Source organism: Phalaenopsis equestris, unplaced genomic scaffold (genome assembly GCF_001263595.1).
Source record: "Phalaenopsis equestris unplaced genomic scaffold, ASM126359v1 Scaffold000202, whole genome shotgun sequence".
NCBI classification, from domain to species: domain Eukaryota; kingdom Viridiplantae; phylum Streptophyta; class Magnoliopsida; order Asparagales; family Orchidaceae; genus Phalaenopsis; species Phalaenopsis equestris.
The window spans coordinates 2,236,887-2,254,709 of record NW_018164644.1 but is presented as its reverse complement, the minus strand read 5'-3'; the positions used below and the strand labels follow the sequence as shown (position 1 = coordinate 2,254,709).

The following is a 17,823-nucleotide window of genomic DNA, read 5'->3' as shown; positions in this document are numbered from 1 at the left end:
TCCCCCCCCCCACCCCCCCCCCCCCCCCCCCCCCCCCCCAAGACGGGGTTTATATAGCCAGAAGAGAGGGGAATAGCCTACCCAAACCTACCTGGGGTGAGTCGACGTGAAAGAGACGAGCGAAGGAAGCGTCAAGAATCGCAGAGGCGTGGGAGGGTAAAGCTGGAGCGCGATAGAGGGAGTCGGTGGAAGCTTTACCAGAAACTGGAGCACGAGGGAGGGACTGCGGGCCGATCTCTCGCGAGGAAGAAGAGGGATCGGCGAGGAGAAGCAAAGGAGTTCGGTTCGTCCTTGTAGGGATTCGCCTGGATCGCGAAAGAGAGGGAGAGGCGAGCCGCGGGCTTCACGCGAACGTGAGGGAGGTGGGATCGGGTGCGTGAGTTTAGGTTTAGGGATTTTAGATTTAGGAAGTTTTAAAAAGATTTTTTTTTAAATTTATTTAAGTTTTGTTGATTTGCGCGCAATTTAATCCTGTTCGGAGTGATATTAAATTGATGCCCTCCCTAGCTAAAGTCGACGTTCCGAACGCGTCGGCGTAGTTCGATTCTTCATCCGAGGTCGTTTAGACAACCTCGTCGACGATCAGGTAAAAAATGAGTCGAATTTGATTCTCGTCAAAATTTCTGCTCGCGATCGATCGTTTCAAAAATTTTATCTAAGTTTTAGACAAATAACGACGTAGGGGATGCAAATTTGGAAAAAAACGAACGTGCCGGCTGTTCAAATTGCGAAGTTTGTGCTCGCGAAGGTGCAATTTGTGCATAAGGCAATCCTATGACTTAATGATCCTATGGGTACTCCTTTTGAGTTTTCTCATGTTGGTTTCAACCTCTTAAGTGCTAGAGGCTGATACCACACATGCGAAACTAACAGGGTAAAGAAGTAATTTGGATGTTGAATTTCTAAAATGAGGTGAGTTCCACTTCTAAGGTTCTAAGATAGTTAAAGAGAGAACCTTAAGGCTAGACCCTGAACCTTAAGAAGAAAACTAGATCTAACTAAAAATGAGGTCAACAAGAGCGAAGGCATTCGACATCATCGACTATCGCGAGGGAGACGAGCGAGACGAGGGGTTGTTTTGAGTGTTTTAAAAACAGACAAAAACATATTTTTTTGTTTTAAATATTTTAAAAATAGAAAAGTTCTTACAAAAAATAGAAAATAGAAATAAAAAAAAGGTAATTTTTTTTTTGTTTTGAGTATTTTAAAAATAGAAGTGTTCCTCCAAAAAATAAAAAAAATAAATAACACAAAAAAGAATAAACAAACACTATTTTTTGTTTCTTATTTTTTGTTAAAAAAAAAAGATCCCGATCATTCCCTTAATTTTATTTTATGCTTATCTTTTAAAGGCCAATATTCTGCACCATAGAACATTGTAAGTTTCACCACTTTTTAAAATTTTCTAAGCAGTACTATTCTATCACACAATAGACCCAATCCTTTTCTCCACTTTAACCAACCAATTTGAATTCTACTATTAACATTCTAATTTATATAAACATCACTTTGAACAATAGACTTGAGATATCTAAAACGTTCACATCTTTTTATATTTGATCACCCATTGTTAAAACTCTGCTACTAGAGCTAATACTAATGAAATTACATTCCATTTATTCAGTTTTAGATCTACTCAAATGTAGGCTTTAGACTCCAATGGAGACCTCCATAATTCAAATTTTTTCTGAACTTTTTCTCTAGTCTTATCTACAATAGTCTTATCTACAAGAAGGATTAGTCTTATCTACAAGAAGGATATCATCAGCGAAAAACGTACACCAAAGTAAATTCTCATGTAAATGTCCAATAAGAGCATTCATAACTAAAGCAAACAAATATGGATTTAAAGTCGATCTCTGATGCAATCCAACTGAAATAGGAAAATACTTTGTCAACCGCCTTTTGTTTGAACACAAGTAAGAACTCTAGTATACATATCTTTAATGACTTGAATATAAGTCATATTAACACGTTTGTTCTTTAAAACTCTTCAAAAAACTTCTCTTGAAACCTTATCATAAATTGTCTAAATCAATAAAAATCATATGTAGATCTTCTTTACTCTTTCTATACTTCTCCATCAAAACCTCTCAATAAGTGTATAACTTCCATAGTAGACCTGCCCCGCATAAATACAAACTCATTATGATAAATCTTTGTATCATGTTATAATCTATGTTCAATTACCCTCTCATGTAATTTTAAATTATGATACATCAACATAATTCCTCTATAATTTGCCCACTCTTGTGCATCTCCTTTATTCTTAGGAATGGGAACCAAAATACTCTCTCTCCACTTCTTAGACATTTTTTTAGTTTTTAAAATAGTATTAAAGAGTTTAGTATGTCAAGAAACTCCCAAGTCTCCTAAATATTTCCACTCTTTAGTTGGAATATCATCAGGTCCTGTTGATTTTCCATCATTTGAATTCTTTAGTCTCGTCAACTTTTTTTTACTAATGTAACAGTAAAAACAAAAAAAAATTATTTTAATTATTGATATTATGATCATTAAGTTCGTTCATATTTTCAGACATTTCATTGAAAAGTTTATCAAAGTAGCTCACTCACTTATGTCGAATATCTTTCTCTAAGAAAAAGACTTTGATTTTTATCTTTAATATTTTTTACTTGAGTTAAATTTTTAGTTTACTTTTTTTCTTTATTTGACTAGTTTATACCTATATTTTTCAAGCTCTTTAGTCTTTAATCTATTATATATATCACAAAAAACATAATTTTTAGCATTTTTATTTCACCACCAATTATTTTTATTTATAAAAACTTTTCCTTTTATTTCTCCAGCTACATCTTTTGCCACTTGTTTAGTAGTGTTTGTTACTTAATCCCACATAAAATTAGCTTCCTCATGAACATACCAAATCTTGAAACCTTGAAGTTTACTTAAATATAATTTTATTTCTAATTATATGATAATATTTCATTGTAATCTTTATGTTATATCTCTTCTTAAAATCCAGAACTTCTAATCAATATTGAATACTTAAACTTTCATTTGGAATGATCTTATAATCTTTATATTCTCGATGATTTTTTTTCTCAAAAGAACATAATCATAGTGTTTTATTGAATACATTATTCTAACTATTAATATGCTCATCGATTTTCTTAAATAATGTATTAGTAATAATAAAATCATATGCTATAAAAAGATATAATATGATTATACATTCTTTATTAGTCATTCTAAAACCATAGCCGTCATGAATATTTTGCAAATCTTCTACCATTCTACCAACATATTCATTTAAATCTCCTCCAATAAATTTTTTTTTATCAAAAGCTGTTATTTGTATTAATTCTTCTAGGTCATTCCAAATATTTCTTTTGAGCCTTTAATTAAAGCTACTTGAGGAGCATGAACACTTATAACATTAAAAATTTTATCATCAACAATAATCTTTATGGTTATATTTATATCTTCAATCCTAATTTTTACAACATTGTCTTTCCAACTCCTAACTATAATTACAATTTGTGTGACTCTTACCTGAATATCAAAATTTAAAACCTAAAATATCAATCTCCTTAACATTTCTCCAACCCATTTAGTTTCTTGAATACATAAGACTTTTATCTTTCTATGAATCATAAGACTTACTAATTCTATTAATTTATTTGTGAGAGTACTTATATTCTAAGATATTATTCTAATCTTAGTTTCATAGGTTAATTTCTTTGTTCGCATCCGTTCGTAATATGAGAATCCTTGCTTATTTACCGATGTAGCGGCTTTGCACACTTTTCACTGTATTTAGGCCATGCATCGCATTGCTTTCAGGGGACACCATAACATTTACACGGATTTAATGGATTCATGTCATGATTTTTTGATAAGAATTTTATGCTAGATGTCGACTATCTAACATAACTCTTCATTTTTCGTATCCGGGGCTTGGGAGTCGACAATGAGAATGTTATGGATTGTAATACATGCACTCAATTTTTTCATCAAAACTCCCGTTGAACAAGAAATTATACATTGGTCCGAAAGTGACACAGAATGTCTTAATCTTGATCCGAAATAAATGCGGTCGAGTCATTTGAGTAAGTTGTGGGTTCGTAATGGTATTTTCATACATTTGCTTTTATTAGGGTTTGGGTTTATGTTCTTTGTGTGATTATAAATTAGAGATATTGTGTTGTTTTAGGGGACTTTTGGAATTTTAAAGAAAGATGTGAAAGGTTTCGCTCCATTGGTTCCTGGATGGGAATGTGCCTGTATTCATGGCATCGGGTGGTGATAACTATATCCTTTCGTTGTTGATGGTAACATTTCGAGTCTTTTGCCTCTTGTGTCTTTTATTTGATTAGTGTATCTCATTGGTATCTTCTTCCATATTTTTCCTAAGTTTCAGTTTCTTTTACTGATTTATGTTTTTTATGTTTTCTCTCTATTTTCTAACTGAATTATGCACTCATAGCTTTTGCCCGTATCAGAAAACTTACAGGGTTTTAAAAATAGTATTACTTTGGTTATCCAATTAAATTTTATAAAAAATATGGGTTTGTCGGTCAACTTTTTGATTTGAAAAGTAATTTTAAATTTAAATTTAATATAAGAGGTATATAGTTTTGATTTTGAAAGTAGTGTGTTTTAATTTTTGAAAAATGAGACCAAATACATCCATTCGTCCAATAGTTTATATAATCGTGCCTGATACCACGATTACTACACCTTCCCGGAAGATAAGTGTATACCTCGACGATATACTCAATCATACAAACTAAGTGATTCGTAACATCTGATTGGTCTGTCAATCTTTTATGTGTGACCGATAAGTTTCCTTATTTAATATAAAAATTAAATAGAGTTTATTTTACCTGAGTTCCAAGTTCTCTATAGATGTAAGCGCTTATAGTTAATTACATCCCAAATGACTGTGATCACTTCAGAAAACTCTCGATAATGATCAGAGGTACTAGTTTTCAAGAATTTGAGGTTTAGGTTTTCATGGTAGGACGTTGAAAACCAATGAGAGTGGCTCAAGTAGGAACAATTATTTTCAGGAGTTCAAATAAGAGGAGGGAGCCTAATTGTATAGCCGTAATATTCAAAGTGGCCGTTTCGCGAGATTATGCAGGGAATTAAACAGATTCCATTCATGCAACTGACTTAATTGGAAAATTTTAACTCCTAATCATATTTAATTAAGACAGGATTAAATGATTCATTTGAAATTTGAAAAATTGAAATTTGAAATTGCTCAGCTCGTTTTCAACTCGAGTTCAGCCCGAATCGAATCCGAATTGCACCTGGGCTGGGCCTAGACTCGCTTCCCGCTAATTAGAAAAACGTGCTTCAATTTTCATGCTAATTGCTCGCATTTGGAACCATAGCAATATATGTGTTTTTTCTAGTTAAAATTTATGTTCTGGATGTGCAGACGCGGTCTGTTTCATCATCTCGGGTCGTTCAGAGAAGTTTGCCGACGGTCGGGTCAAAAAAATTCGTGAATTATTGTGTTCGCATTGCCGAGTCATGGATGGTTCATCTATGATCGTCTGATCCTGTACGAACTCATTTTTTGGGCTCTCTACATGTTAGTCCTTAGCCTTTGAAACTAAGAGTCAAGTGTTTGAGACTATTCATGCGAGGTTTTCACAAAAATGAGTCAAGAAGTGGTTCAAAGTTCTATGGGAGGTGGGCTCCATCACTAGTCCGCTAGGATTGTCAATAAGAAACTCCTAAAACTAAATCCTGAGTTCTAAGAGTATTAGGCTAAAACCTCACTGAAAATGAGGTAAAGAGGGTCAAATGACATTAATGATCTATCATCCCTTACAAAGTACAAAAGGCAAACTGTTTTATGCATATTTATTTTTGTTCATATCAGTGTTTTTGAAAGCTTTCTTCATGGACAATGCAGAGCGAAGCGAGTGACGCCCACTGCACTTAGTTTAAACGTGCTTCGAAGCACTGAAGTTAATTTGTATTTATTTAAAATTTTTAAGTTTTTAAATATTGCAATAAATTATTAGAAATTTTACAAAATTTTAACCTGTAGGTTTATCCTCATATTTTTCTTTATTTAATATCAATTTTTAAGTCCTATTGTATATTGTTGATGAATGAATTTATCCATTGATCTTGTATAACTAATAGCGCCTTAATTGATAAACCGCCGCTTCACTCTTTTGCTTTGTGTTTTGAAGCAAAATTAATGCCTTGAGCATCACATTGCGCTTTGTGCTTTGATAACATTAGTTTATACCCTATGTCTGCCATATTAACACTTGTCAACACCATTGTCGCTAAATCCGTGCATGATGATCAGAAAATAAAATGAAGATATCTATTATGTGTTTATCAAAATAAAGAACCCGAAATCTGCTAAATTTTTATCGTAATTTGAATGATAACATCGAATGTTACTGTTTAAATCAAAGTTGAACCCACCACTGTGTCTCCATGGTGTAACACATGCTCCATCAATGTTGGTTGTGAAAACATTAGTATATTGTAAGACATACCAGACGTGTGTGGGAAACAGGAACGTGAGGCTTTGCTTCTGTTCATCCTCCCTAGATTCTTAGTTTGCATTTAAGTAACAAAAATTGTGCATTTTAGAATAATTTCTTCAAACAAAGGATTGTTTTACAGTTTCTACTAGCTAAATGCTCGCTTGCTGAACTTAACTTTTCTTTGTGCAAATTTATCACTGAATCATTTTTTCGTTCAAATAATAATAATAACAAAATAAGCAACTTTTTGTAGCGACGGAATTCCAGAATTACCATTCCATCCTAAGACCCATCACTTTTAAATAGTAATAGAAGTTATTTGCCATTCCTTATGCGTGCCATATACTTGTAATACGAGTTTATAGTTTTTGTACTTGAAAAAGCATTATCGGACGAAAATTGCTTGCTCTTCTTCATCTTGACTTTTGTCAAATGACTCGACCGTTTCTCACTCCTATTCATGTGGCTGTTTTATTTATAATTTAGTGCAAATAAAGAAAAATCGCATTGCCCACTGCATGCGCTCTTTTAGACTTCTATTCTTCTTCTGCACAATAAAACTGGAGTTGAGTGTTTTGGTGTGATTCCTTTTTGTGTTGCATTGATGTTTCATTTTGTTTCATGTACTAAGATTCAAATATGCAGCGTAAAGAAAATCAAATCACCTTTGCGTTTCTTCTCTTCAATTTTTTTTAGAAAGATTCATCTTTTCTGAAATAATATGACATGCAGCTGTTAAAAGTAATTGGTGATGATAGATTCCATAAATTGACATCCATTTTATTAGGATAATGTTAATAATGTAGTGTAGACAGGAAGAATAACGAAGATTATGATTCGCCGTACATAAACTTGACCCAAGGTGGACTCATGATTCATTGGGTACATCATTAATTATATATACATATAAATATCTGTGTGTGTATATTCATATTATTAAATGTAGAAATCACTTTCTTAACTTCGCTTAATCATGATAGACGACGACTAAAGCCCATGGCAGCTACAATCACATTCACGTCTTAATCTCACCCAAATGATCGCTTTAAGGCCGCTTCATAGGGAGCGAGAACGATAGGGTATCAATATGTGCTACACACACCAATTATCAAATCAGTATTCAACTTAAATGCTTTAAGTGATGGCTTTCAACCAACTATTTGATGTGGGACTAACCCAACACTTTCACGTACAACATAGGTAGTGCGGCATATTTTCAATAATTATTATGCATGTTCAAATGGTGTCCAAGAAGTGAGAATTCTTTTAGAAAATTGTCAAAGGGGTTTTGTCAGCTATTTCATGATTTTGACTTTTATTTTCTTAGGGGGCGTTTTGGATCACTTCCTGTTTTTTGTTTTTTAATTTTTATCTATAATTTGTTTTGTTTTGTTTTGAATTAACATAAAAGAAAAACTCGCTGGTGGTACATGCAGATTTTTCTGTTTCTAAAAATAAAAAATAAATATAAGAAAATATAATTATTCCTTCCTCCTCTTCCTCTTCCTCTTCCTCTTCCTCCATCCACCCGACTATAAAGAATGAAAGCAGTGATCATTGTCAAATTGGAGAAGCTTTTTTGAGGAAAGCAATGATGGGGAGGAATAGGAAGTTGATGGTGTTGAAGGAGAAGTTGAGGATGCTGATTAAGTCGCAGTGGTGGCGGGAAATGAGTTCGGAGGAGAGGATGAAGGTGATGGTGCTGATGTTGGCGCGGTCGAAGCGGAAAGCGACATATGCAGCGATGTTGGGGGAGATGGCATCGATGTTGGCGTCACTAGCATTGAATGCACAATGTCGATGTCGGAGGAAGCACTAGGGTCGGGGTCGGGGTCGGGGTCGGTATTGAGATGTTGGGAGTTGTTTTGAAAACACAAAAAATAAGTTTTACCTATTTTGTGTCTTTTTAAAACAAAAACACTATTTGTTTAAAAACAAAATAAAAAAATAGTTATAGCAAACAAATTTTTTTTGTTATATTTTCTATTTTTTTGAAAAAAAGAACAAACAATAGGAAATAAAAAGTGATCACAGAAAACCCCTTGGGATATGCACAAAATTTGAGAAGTTGGTTTGCTATGATTAAAACAAATTACTATTTGTTTTTGGATGAAATTAGGTATAAAATTAAGTTGGAATAATATGTTATTTTAGAGAGCATTGGGTCGAAATTCAAACTGATTATTTTCTTAAATCACTCATTCTGATCTCTATGAGCTTTGATTCACGACCAACAAATTTTCATCAACCGACACAAATCTAGAGACATGACACATATCTCGATGCACCTTTTTGAGCAAAAAATATTCAAACTTCAATTAAGAGTCATTCAAAACTCCAATTTCTGCAAACTTATTGTTAAACTGATTGGCTCAATGAAGCAAATAAGATGATACAAAAATTGATCTAATTCAAGTCAAATCAAGCTTAGATCAAGCCATTAAACTGTTTTTAGAAGCTTTCTAGACACATTTGAAGGTCAAATGGATGTCGAATTTGACGAGTTCATTGTCGAATTTAGTGCTCGACAAAACAATTCTAACGAGCCCAATATCGTTTAATTCTGACATTGTCAAGGTTCTTAAATGTCCATCAAACGACCGTCTGATTGAGGGAACTTCTCTGGATGTTTTGATCAAAGTGGTTCGCATTCATGGCTTAATAGCACCTAGAATTCTATAAATAAAGCCTCACCACTCTCAAGAATGGGGAGAACTTGAGACTTGAGAGGGAGTTGAAGTCAATCATCACTCCCACCAGTGTCGACTATGGCCGACCGCCGCCGACCGTCGTCGTCAACCACCCGCCGACCCCTACTGATCGTTGTAGGTCACCGCCGATTACTATCTGTCGCCGCCCGTTCTTGACAACTAATTTATTCGCACGTCTGCAGTCAACATTGTAGCGTACGAGATCTTCTAACCCTTTCTGCCCGTAGCAGAAATGATTTCTGTAATCATCAACTTATAGTGAATTTTTATAACAGGACCAGACCTTGTAGTTTTTTCCTTTACGGGTTTTCCATGTTAAAAATTTTGGTGTCTCTACTGATTTTTTTCTTTTATATGAGTGTTGATGAATTCTCGTACAACGCTAAGACGATAATATATTACCTCTATATATATTTCTTTTATATGAGTGTGGATGAATTTTCTACCACACGTCAGTTTGGGGTCATCTGTGAGAAGCGAAGTCTCATTTGACAATGTCTTCAACTCTGAAACGCTGAGCCTCTATGCATTTCCCATTGATGTACATCACTCAACTGACGAAGGAACCTTCTTTACATCTGAAAGAACATCTCTAGAGCATTCTTTGTTGTGGGGGGCAAATTTCACTGCAGTCTCGAAAGATTGTTCACGTCAACATCCCAGACACAATTATAGTAGGGTTTTCTTCTCGCATCCTATTGAGATACAAAATCTTTCACAAGTTCTAAGCTAGGGTCAACCATCATTGCAGTCTCGAAAGATCGTTCATGGTAACGTCCCGAACACGACTATGGTAGTAGTCATCTCATATTTTGTTCAAACAACAAGTCTTTGAGAATAACTCCTACACTAAGGGGCAATCTTCATCACAAATAACGTTTTCTTGCGCCTCCTTATCATACTAGAGTTCATCTTCAACCAGATCAAAAAGCTGATCTCTTTATGGCTCGATATATGGGTTGCTTTACAAGCTCGTGTGGAAAACACCCCCGGTAGGGGGCAAAAGATTCAAAAGTAGCAACTGTCAAGTGTTCAAACATCATTATTGAGTATGGCGACAACCATATTTCCAAGAAAAAAATACAGTCTGTTGTGACCCACGCATTGTCTCAAGAAACGCAGAGCATAAATGATACCTTAGTTTTTGGGATTAATCGATCCCAGAGGGACTCGATTGACCTCTTCTATTGCAGGCTACGGTTGTCAAGCAAAAGATTTGACTAACAGTCTCTGATAGGTAAAAAATTCTTAGTGAATTTCCTTTGACCTCTTCCATAATAAGTTACGATCATTTTGAAAAAGCGTTGACCAACAACCTAGGATAAATCAATCACTTTTAGTGAATTTCGTTTGATTTTGTTCGTTACGGGTTAATGTTGTCGAGCATCTTCGGTTACCCAAGACGGGTCTTACATACTTAAAGAATTTTTTTTTTAACTATGTTCCAACACAAGCTATAGTTGTTAGACATACACACTTTGACTAGCATCCTAGGAAAAGAAATGTTCGCAGTGGTAGAAAAGGTTTCCACTGGTACTTCTGGAAGTCGAGTCAAAGAGGCAAATCTCGATAAGAAAATACAATACTCTTAGAAGTCGAGAGTAAGAGGCAAGACTTGATAGGAAGCTACCATGCCCCTGAAAGTCGAGCCTAAGAGGAAAGGCTCTACGAGAAGATACAGTACTCCTTAAAGTCGAACTCAAGTGGCAAGACTCGATGGGAAGATACGATACACCTGAAACTTGAGCCCAAGAGGCAAGACTCAATAAGAAGCTATCATGCCCCTGGAAGACGGGCCCAAGTGGCAAGTTTTGATGGGAGGCTAGTAGGGAACAAGGTCCTCATGAGAAAGGGTCTAGGAGAGCAAGTGGTTGATGTGATCTTTACTTAAAATCCTCAGAAGATTACAAGCCTCAGAAGACACATGCACATCAAATATCTTATAAAGCTACAAGTCTCAGAAGATATATGTATATCAAAGATCTCAGTAAGACTACAAATCTTAAAATACATGAGCCTCAAAAGGTACGCGATTCATTTTTATGTAAAATGCATGCGTTCACTTTGATTGTAGATTTCTACATAATTGATAAGCCACAACTCTCAGAAGGCACATACCTCAGAAGATACACACCCAAGAAGATACAAATCTTAGAAGGCACTAGTCTAAAAGGTACACATATTTTTTTTTCAGTGCACATGCTAACTTTAATTGCAGAATTCCGCACGATTTAAAAACCACAACATCCCAAAAGAGGGTAAATCACAGTTCAAAAGTAACATACAAAAATTTATTACTTTAAGTTGAACGTACAAACAAACACATCATCATGTGCAAATCTCACATCAGACAATTAAAAGGCTACAACAAATCAATTCATCTTCGAGTGGAGTCGGCATTGCCTCCCCGAATTTCCAGATATCACCATCACGAAAGTATGAAAATCTCCCGCTCAAAGCGCAATGGGAAAACTCCAGCATTTCTTCATCTCTATCAGAATGCGTAGCAGCAACAGGCAGGAAGAATTTGAGTCACCTGTTGGGCACGGATGTGGATAGCTTTCTTCATCTTAGCGACACCAAAGAAGATATTGTTGCTCGTTTGCTACGCAAGACGTCATACGATTTTTCTCTGCACCGCAATGCGAAAAAAGATCCCGTTGTTCGTCTGTTACGTAGAACAGGGGCGACTTTCCTCTGCACTACAATGCGAAATAAAATTTCGTTGCTCGCCTGCTATGCAGAACAAACACGACTTTTTTGTGCATCGCAATGCAAAATAAGATTCCTTTTGGTCATCTACTAGACAGGACGGGAATGACCTTTCTCTGCGCCACAACATGAAAGAGATTTTTGTTGGTCGACTGCTATGCAGGACGAAGACGACTTTCTTCTGTGCCTCATCATGAAAGAGGATCCCGTTAATCTCCTCTTACGCAGAACATTGACGATTTTTTTTTGTGCCAAAACATGAAGAGGATCTTGATGGCCCATGTAAAGAAAGTCGTCCCCTTTCTCTGCTCGTCGTTCCTAATTACCCTTCAGAATTGCGAGAATTACTTTTGTCGTTCCCAAATTCTATAATAAGGGGGGAGAGCTTGAGACTTGTGAGAGAGCTTGAGACTTGAGGAAAAGTTTGAAACTTTGAGAAGGAGTTGAAGTCCATCATCACTCCCATTGTCGTCGAACACGGCCTACCTTCGCCGACCGCCGCCGACCATCTCCGACCACTGTCAACCACCACCTGCCGACGGTTGCTGATTGCTATCGGTTGCCGCCCGTTCCTGACAACAAATTTATCCGAACGCCAATATTGTAACTTAGAAGATCTTCTAACCCTTTTATGTCAGTGAGAGAAGTGGTTGCTGTAATCATCAACTTATACTCGTTTTTAATAACTTGGTCTGACCCCACGGTTTTTTCTCTTTACGGATTTTTCACGTAAAAACTAGGGGGTGTGTGTACACATTGATTGGGCACGCAGCTTAGGTTACTTCAATATATTCCTTTCCATGGATCATTGCGATTCAGTGAAAGAGTTTTGTAGTTCGAGAGTGATAAGATTGGAGGAAGAAGACAATTACTCTCAGAGAACTTGAAGTAAAAGTACGGTTCTGCCGAAATTTTTGGAGCACTTTCATTGAGTTTGTAAAGATGCCTATTCAAGGAACTTTTAAATGGGTAATATTTGGTGTAGTTTTGTCTTTTTTCCTTATTTTATCTATCGAGTTATTTCGCCATTTGTTTTGATGTTTCTCAATTATGCTGCGAATAGGTGTACTTTAGTCTGGGCTAGACCATTTTTTTGCGCTCCTTTTATTTCTTTGTATGCATAACTCTATAGCATATCTCATTCTCTATCCGTTTCTATAGATGTAGGCTTATTTTAGCTAAAACATTAGAGTGTTGGCATCTTCTTATTATATTACATTTTTCATGCATAGATTTAAAATATCAAAGTGAATTAAATCTAAATATCAAACTTTAGGTATTTAATATGTGAATAACAAAATTACAATCTCATCTTACATCTCTAACTTATAACATTTCTCATTTGAAGGCGCACACGTGCCATCTTTGATGTCGTAATCAAAGTTCACCAGAACATACAGCATAGGGACATCGAAGCCGGCAGGAACCTCGGAAACTGGGTTCTTCGATGGCTCGACCGCATGAAACCCTCTGCAGAAATTCGTTCCCTCTCGACAAACCGGTGCCTCACCCCTGCAATTCCCATTCTAGAATCGAGCAACCGCATGCCGGCTGTTGCTCGAAAGCCATATGTGAAGCTTGCAGACAGGGTAGTGAAAGGGAGACTGCTGTTCGCTCGATGGAATTTGATGGCAAAGTACTCGCCAACTGTTGCCATGATGATGATGCAGCCGATGAAATCGCTCGGCATGAATGGCCAGCTCAGGCAGCTCACTGGCAATGCATATCAAAAACCTGCGAATGGATTCAACAGATATGAAGGTGTTTTCCGCCAGGATATTGCTATCCTGATGCAGCGAAATTAGTAATTGCTTTGTTTTCTAATTGGGATAGTTTACATATAAACCACCCGAAGCATTGATATTTACAAATTAAAATCTATGTATCTAAGCGCGGTGATAAAACTATTGAGAATTTGATAAAATGGCAAATATGGGTTGGGGTTTTATCATGAATTTTGATATTTAAGTGAGAATTCACAAAGTTGATGAAGAAGGGTGGCTGATTTGTAAATAGCAAGTTTTTGGGTGGTCTGTATGTAACTGTCCCCTTCTCTTTTGATGTATTGCTGTATATTATTCTTTGGTCTTGTTCTGTCTGACAAATTTTCTCTGAAATAAAACCGCTCCACTATTCTTGTGCAGGACGAATGAGAATGATAAATGGATGTGATGAAATTCGGAATTTTGCATGAATTAATTGTTATATTTGAAGAAGTTTTTGGATAATATCCATTGAAAATTAGATGATTAAAAATAGATTTAGATGTTATGAATTTATGTACTAAAAAAATTTTAAAGTTTACATTAATATCATACAATTCTTATATTTTTACAAAAATAATGATTACATTTTAGGGATAATTAAATATAGAGCATACGAAAATTTCATATTTATAAATTAGCCTTTAAAATTTTTTTGAACCATCAAACCAATGTATTTAAGCCTACAATGATTGAATTATTGAGAATTTTTAAAAATGAAAAAAATATGGTATAGGGGTTTTACCATGAATTTTGATATTTGAAAAAAATGGATGAAAAGGAAGTTGATTTGAAAATAGAAAATTTTGTGCAGTCTGAATGCAATTGCCCCTAAATTTTAATATTAAGGGTCTGTTTGGGGCAACAGTTGATTATTTATAATCTTTTGATAATCTGATAATCTGTAAATTATCAGAATAAATTGGCTTGCTGTTTGGGGGAGTTTATTTAGAATAGTTTATTGATAATTATTGCTGGATAAATGATCATTTTGCCTCTGTTTGGTGAAACTGTTTGCAACAGAACTGTATTAGAGAAATAATAAACAAAACATAAGCCTCAAACTATTACAGATCAATTAAAAATAAAATAAAATATATTGTTCACTATCTCGTGAATATCAGAAGAAATAAAATAAGGAGAAATATAATTACAACTAAAAGTAAAAATATTAAAATGTTCAATTTAAAACTCTGACGTCGTCTGTCCTCAGCGACATTGTCCTCATGAGAAACCATTGTGCCATAATCACTGTCGGCAGGGAAGTATGTTGGAATGGTTGCCCAACGAAAGAAATCACATCGTGCTGAAACACCCCTCTGACAACCGTAGAACTGTCTCTCACTGCTATGAGGCTGGCGTGACGTGAGTAAGGGAGCCGGTAGTCTACAGAAACACAACACAACTCGGGTGGTGCCTGTAATCCTAAAGCTCATGCCGCTACTGAGATAAAACAACAAAAAATAAATCATTTATCAGATCATAAAATTAAATTAAATTTTATATAGCAAAATTCTAGACAGAGAAAAGAAAATCATAGAAATTCTTAATAGAACCATAATATTCAAACTCATTTTGCAATCAAATACATCAGATATAAATCTAGAGTCTAATAAATAAAGAAACATTGCTGAATCAACATCCAGAATAATATCTGCGATATAATCTCTCAAAGCAACCATCTCGACGACACCTTAACCGTCCCGAGTTTCAAATTCATTTGACTTGATTTCATCCTAAGGTAATGATTGGCCAACTAGAGATTTTGAAGGTTCTGAAGTGACATGTAGCTGATCGTCATCAGCCAAAGAGAAATATGTATCTGATTGAGAGGGATGTCTTTGGATGAAGTCGTGAAGTGTCATAGTGGCCACCACAAGAAGGCACAAGCATGGGCACCTTCATTTAACTTTTTATGTAAGGAGATGCACATAACATAAGTTCAACTATATGAAAGCCAAAACTGTTATATTGAGATGCATATTCAAGAGGTTGAGAGGGGCACATAAGGCACATGCATGAGCACCTTCATTTTTAAGCCTAACATATTACTTATAAAAATTTTTCCTCATCTCAGCAAAAGTTTTTCCTCCTCCCTTCTTTAAGAACACAAATAACATGAACAATTCAAATACTAGTAAATTCGTATTGCATAAATGATGTGGGAACATTCTTCGCATTTTTAACGTAGAAAATAAAGAAGAAAATAGAAGTGGATTGTTCTTTGATGGAGAAATCCAAGAGGTTGAGAAGGGCACATAAGGCATGAGCATAAACACCTTTAACTTTTTCTGTAACAATAACATATTACTCCCCTTAGCAAAAGCATGGACACCTCAACATGAGGCACAAACGAAAGGCACAAGCATGGACACCTTTAACATAAGACACAAGCATGGACAACTTTCAGACCCTAAATAACAATAGAACTAGGTGCCACGACCGTAATTATAACATTCTAATGCAAAGCTAATGTGGAAGCAACTCTTTGAGGAAACACATTTGAACTGCATTATCCACACAGTTGCCACAAACGAAAAGGCTCATTGCCACAATCGATAGATCTACAATGGATCGTCTCCTCAAATAAAAATATACCAATGGATCGTCTCTAAAGAATGCCAAGCAGAGAGTAAACCGAATGTTCCCATTGAGAATTGCAAACCCACAAGAAAAATCCAGTAGAAAATTTCATAATTCAATTTGATATACGAATTTGATCCAAACAACACGAATTTAAGATATTTCACGCAAACCCACTAGAAAAATACACTGTAACTCCACCTTAGAAAAAAAAACAGCAGAGGAATCACACTATTGTAACTCCACCTCGATAAACCCTAACATACCTCATATGAGGCGAAGGAAGGACGAAGGAGCAGCGAGGGTGAAGTAACAACCTTGAGATGGAATCGCGGTGTCAAGCTCCGCAAGGGTGAAGGGCCACAAGGAAGATCGGATAGGGCAAGAGCGAGGCAGAGCAAAAAGGGCATGAGAGGAATAGCTACCCAAATGCTAGAAAGTGACGCGGGACTCGGGTCGATCTCGCATCCCCACCTATTAAGAAATTGACGAACGGCGTTTCGAAACGTCTCCAAAATACTCGATGCACGCATTATTCAAACAGTGCGGTGACATTTTCACCCCAATAAACTGCCCAAAACTGGCCTAGATTGTATAAAATTTTGATTTTTGATGTCACATTAAAAATATTATTATTATTAATTTTTAACTTAAAAATATGTATGTTTGTGTTTCTACGTTAGTTGTAAATTTAAGATGATAGATATATTAATATATAAAAATTACAAACTATCTATAAAAATTCCACTTGTGTTGGTTCCTATTTTATAACCTTTTCTACTGTTTTTATCTTCACACGTGTAGAGATACTATTGATCGGACGCAGTCGCGAAGGAGATGAACAATTAGTTAATTAATTTATTTATTGTTTTTAGAACTCCGAACCCCGCCCAATCATTTTTGCAGACGGCGAAGACAGTGAGATCATCAAACCCTAATCCTAACCTCATTTATCTTCCCATCTTCTTCCTCCCGATCTGATCGAACTGTTGTGATCTGGAAGCTCGTTCTCTTGTTGATCAGAAGGGAACAAACACCTAAAACAAAGCACGCGACCCGATCATCGGGACCAAATTTCAATCGATTCTTTTTCTCGATCTCCTCACTTAAAGCTTTTCGGATCCTCAATTCAATTCGGAGCAAATCGATCGATTTCCCCTTCGTTCCATACAAATCGTGACGAGTATCAAAGTAGGAAAGGGATGACGAGAGAAAAGTCTAGCATTAACATTTTGTAGATTGAATCAGAGAGGATCGGATATACAAGAAGGCATAGGAAAGGCAAACAAATGAGCGGCGGCGGGGAAGACGATGCTGCGAAGCTGAATGACGAGCAGCTTGCAGAACTAAGGGAGATCTTTCGCTCCTTCGACCGGAACAACGACGGGAGCCTGACGCCGCTGGAACTAGGCTCCCTTCTTCGATCCCTTGGCATAAAACCAAGCCCCGACCAGCTCGATGCTCTGATGCAGACGGCGGACAAGAATAACAATGGCCTGGTAGAGTTTTCTGAGTTCGTTGCCCTTGTGGAGCCTGATCTCGTATCGAAAAAGTCTCCCTACA

The 17,823-nt window shown here is 35.9% G+C and overlaps 2 protein-coding genes across 2 annotated transcripts in view; both read left to right on the top strand.

Moving 5' to 3' along the window:
• LOC110022774 overlaps nucleotides 1-13,886 on the top strand; it is a 32,530-nt gene extending 18,644 nt beyond the window's left edge. The window contains exon 2 of the mRNA XM_020721876.1: nucleotides 13,263-13,886. Coding sequence (XP_020577535.1) covers nucleotides 13,263-13,719 — 457 coding nt within the window. The 3' untranslated portion in view covers nucleotides 13,720-13,886. The remainder of the gene's footprint in view (nucleotides 1-13,262) is intronic.
• A 3,240-nt stretch (nucleotides 13,887-17,126) lies between these two features.
• The window catches only part of LOC110022766 (probable calcium-binding protein CML18), a 1,117-nt gene continuing 420 nt past the window's right edge, over nucleotides 17,127-17,823 (top strand). Inside the window, exon 1 of the mRNA XM_020721865.1 lies at nucleotides 17,127-17,818. Coding sequence (XP_020577524.1) covers nucleotides 17,550-17,818 — 269 coding nt within the window. The 5' untranslated portion in view covers nucleotides 17,127-17,549. The remainder of the gene's footprint in view (nucleotides 17,819-17,823) is intronic.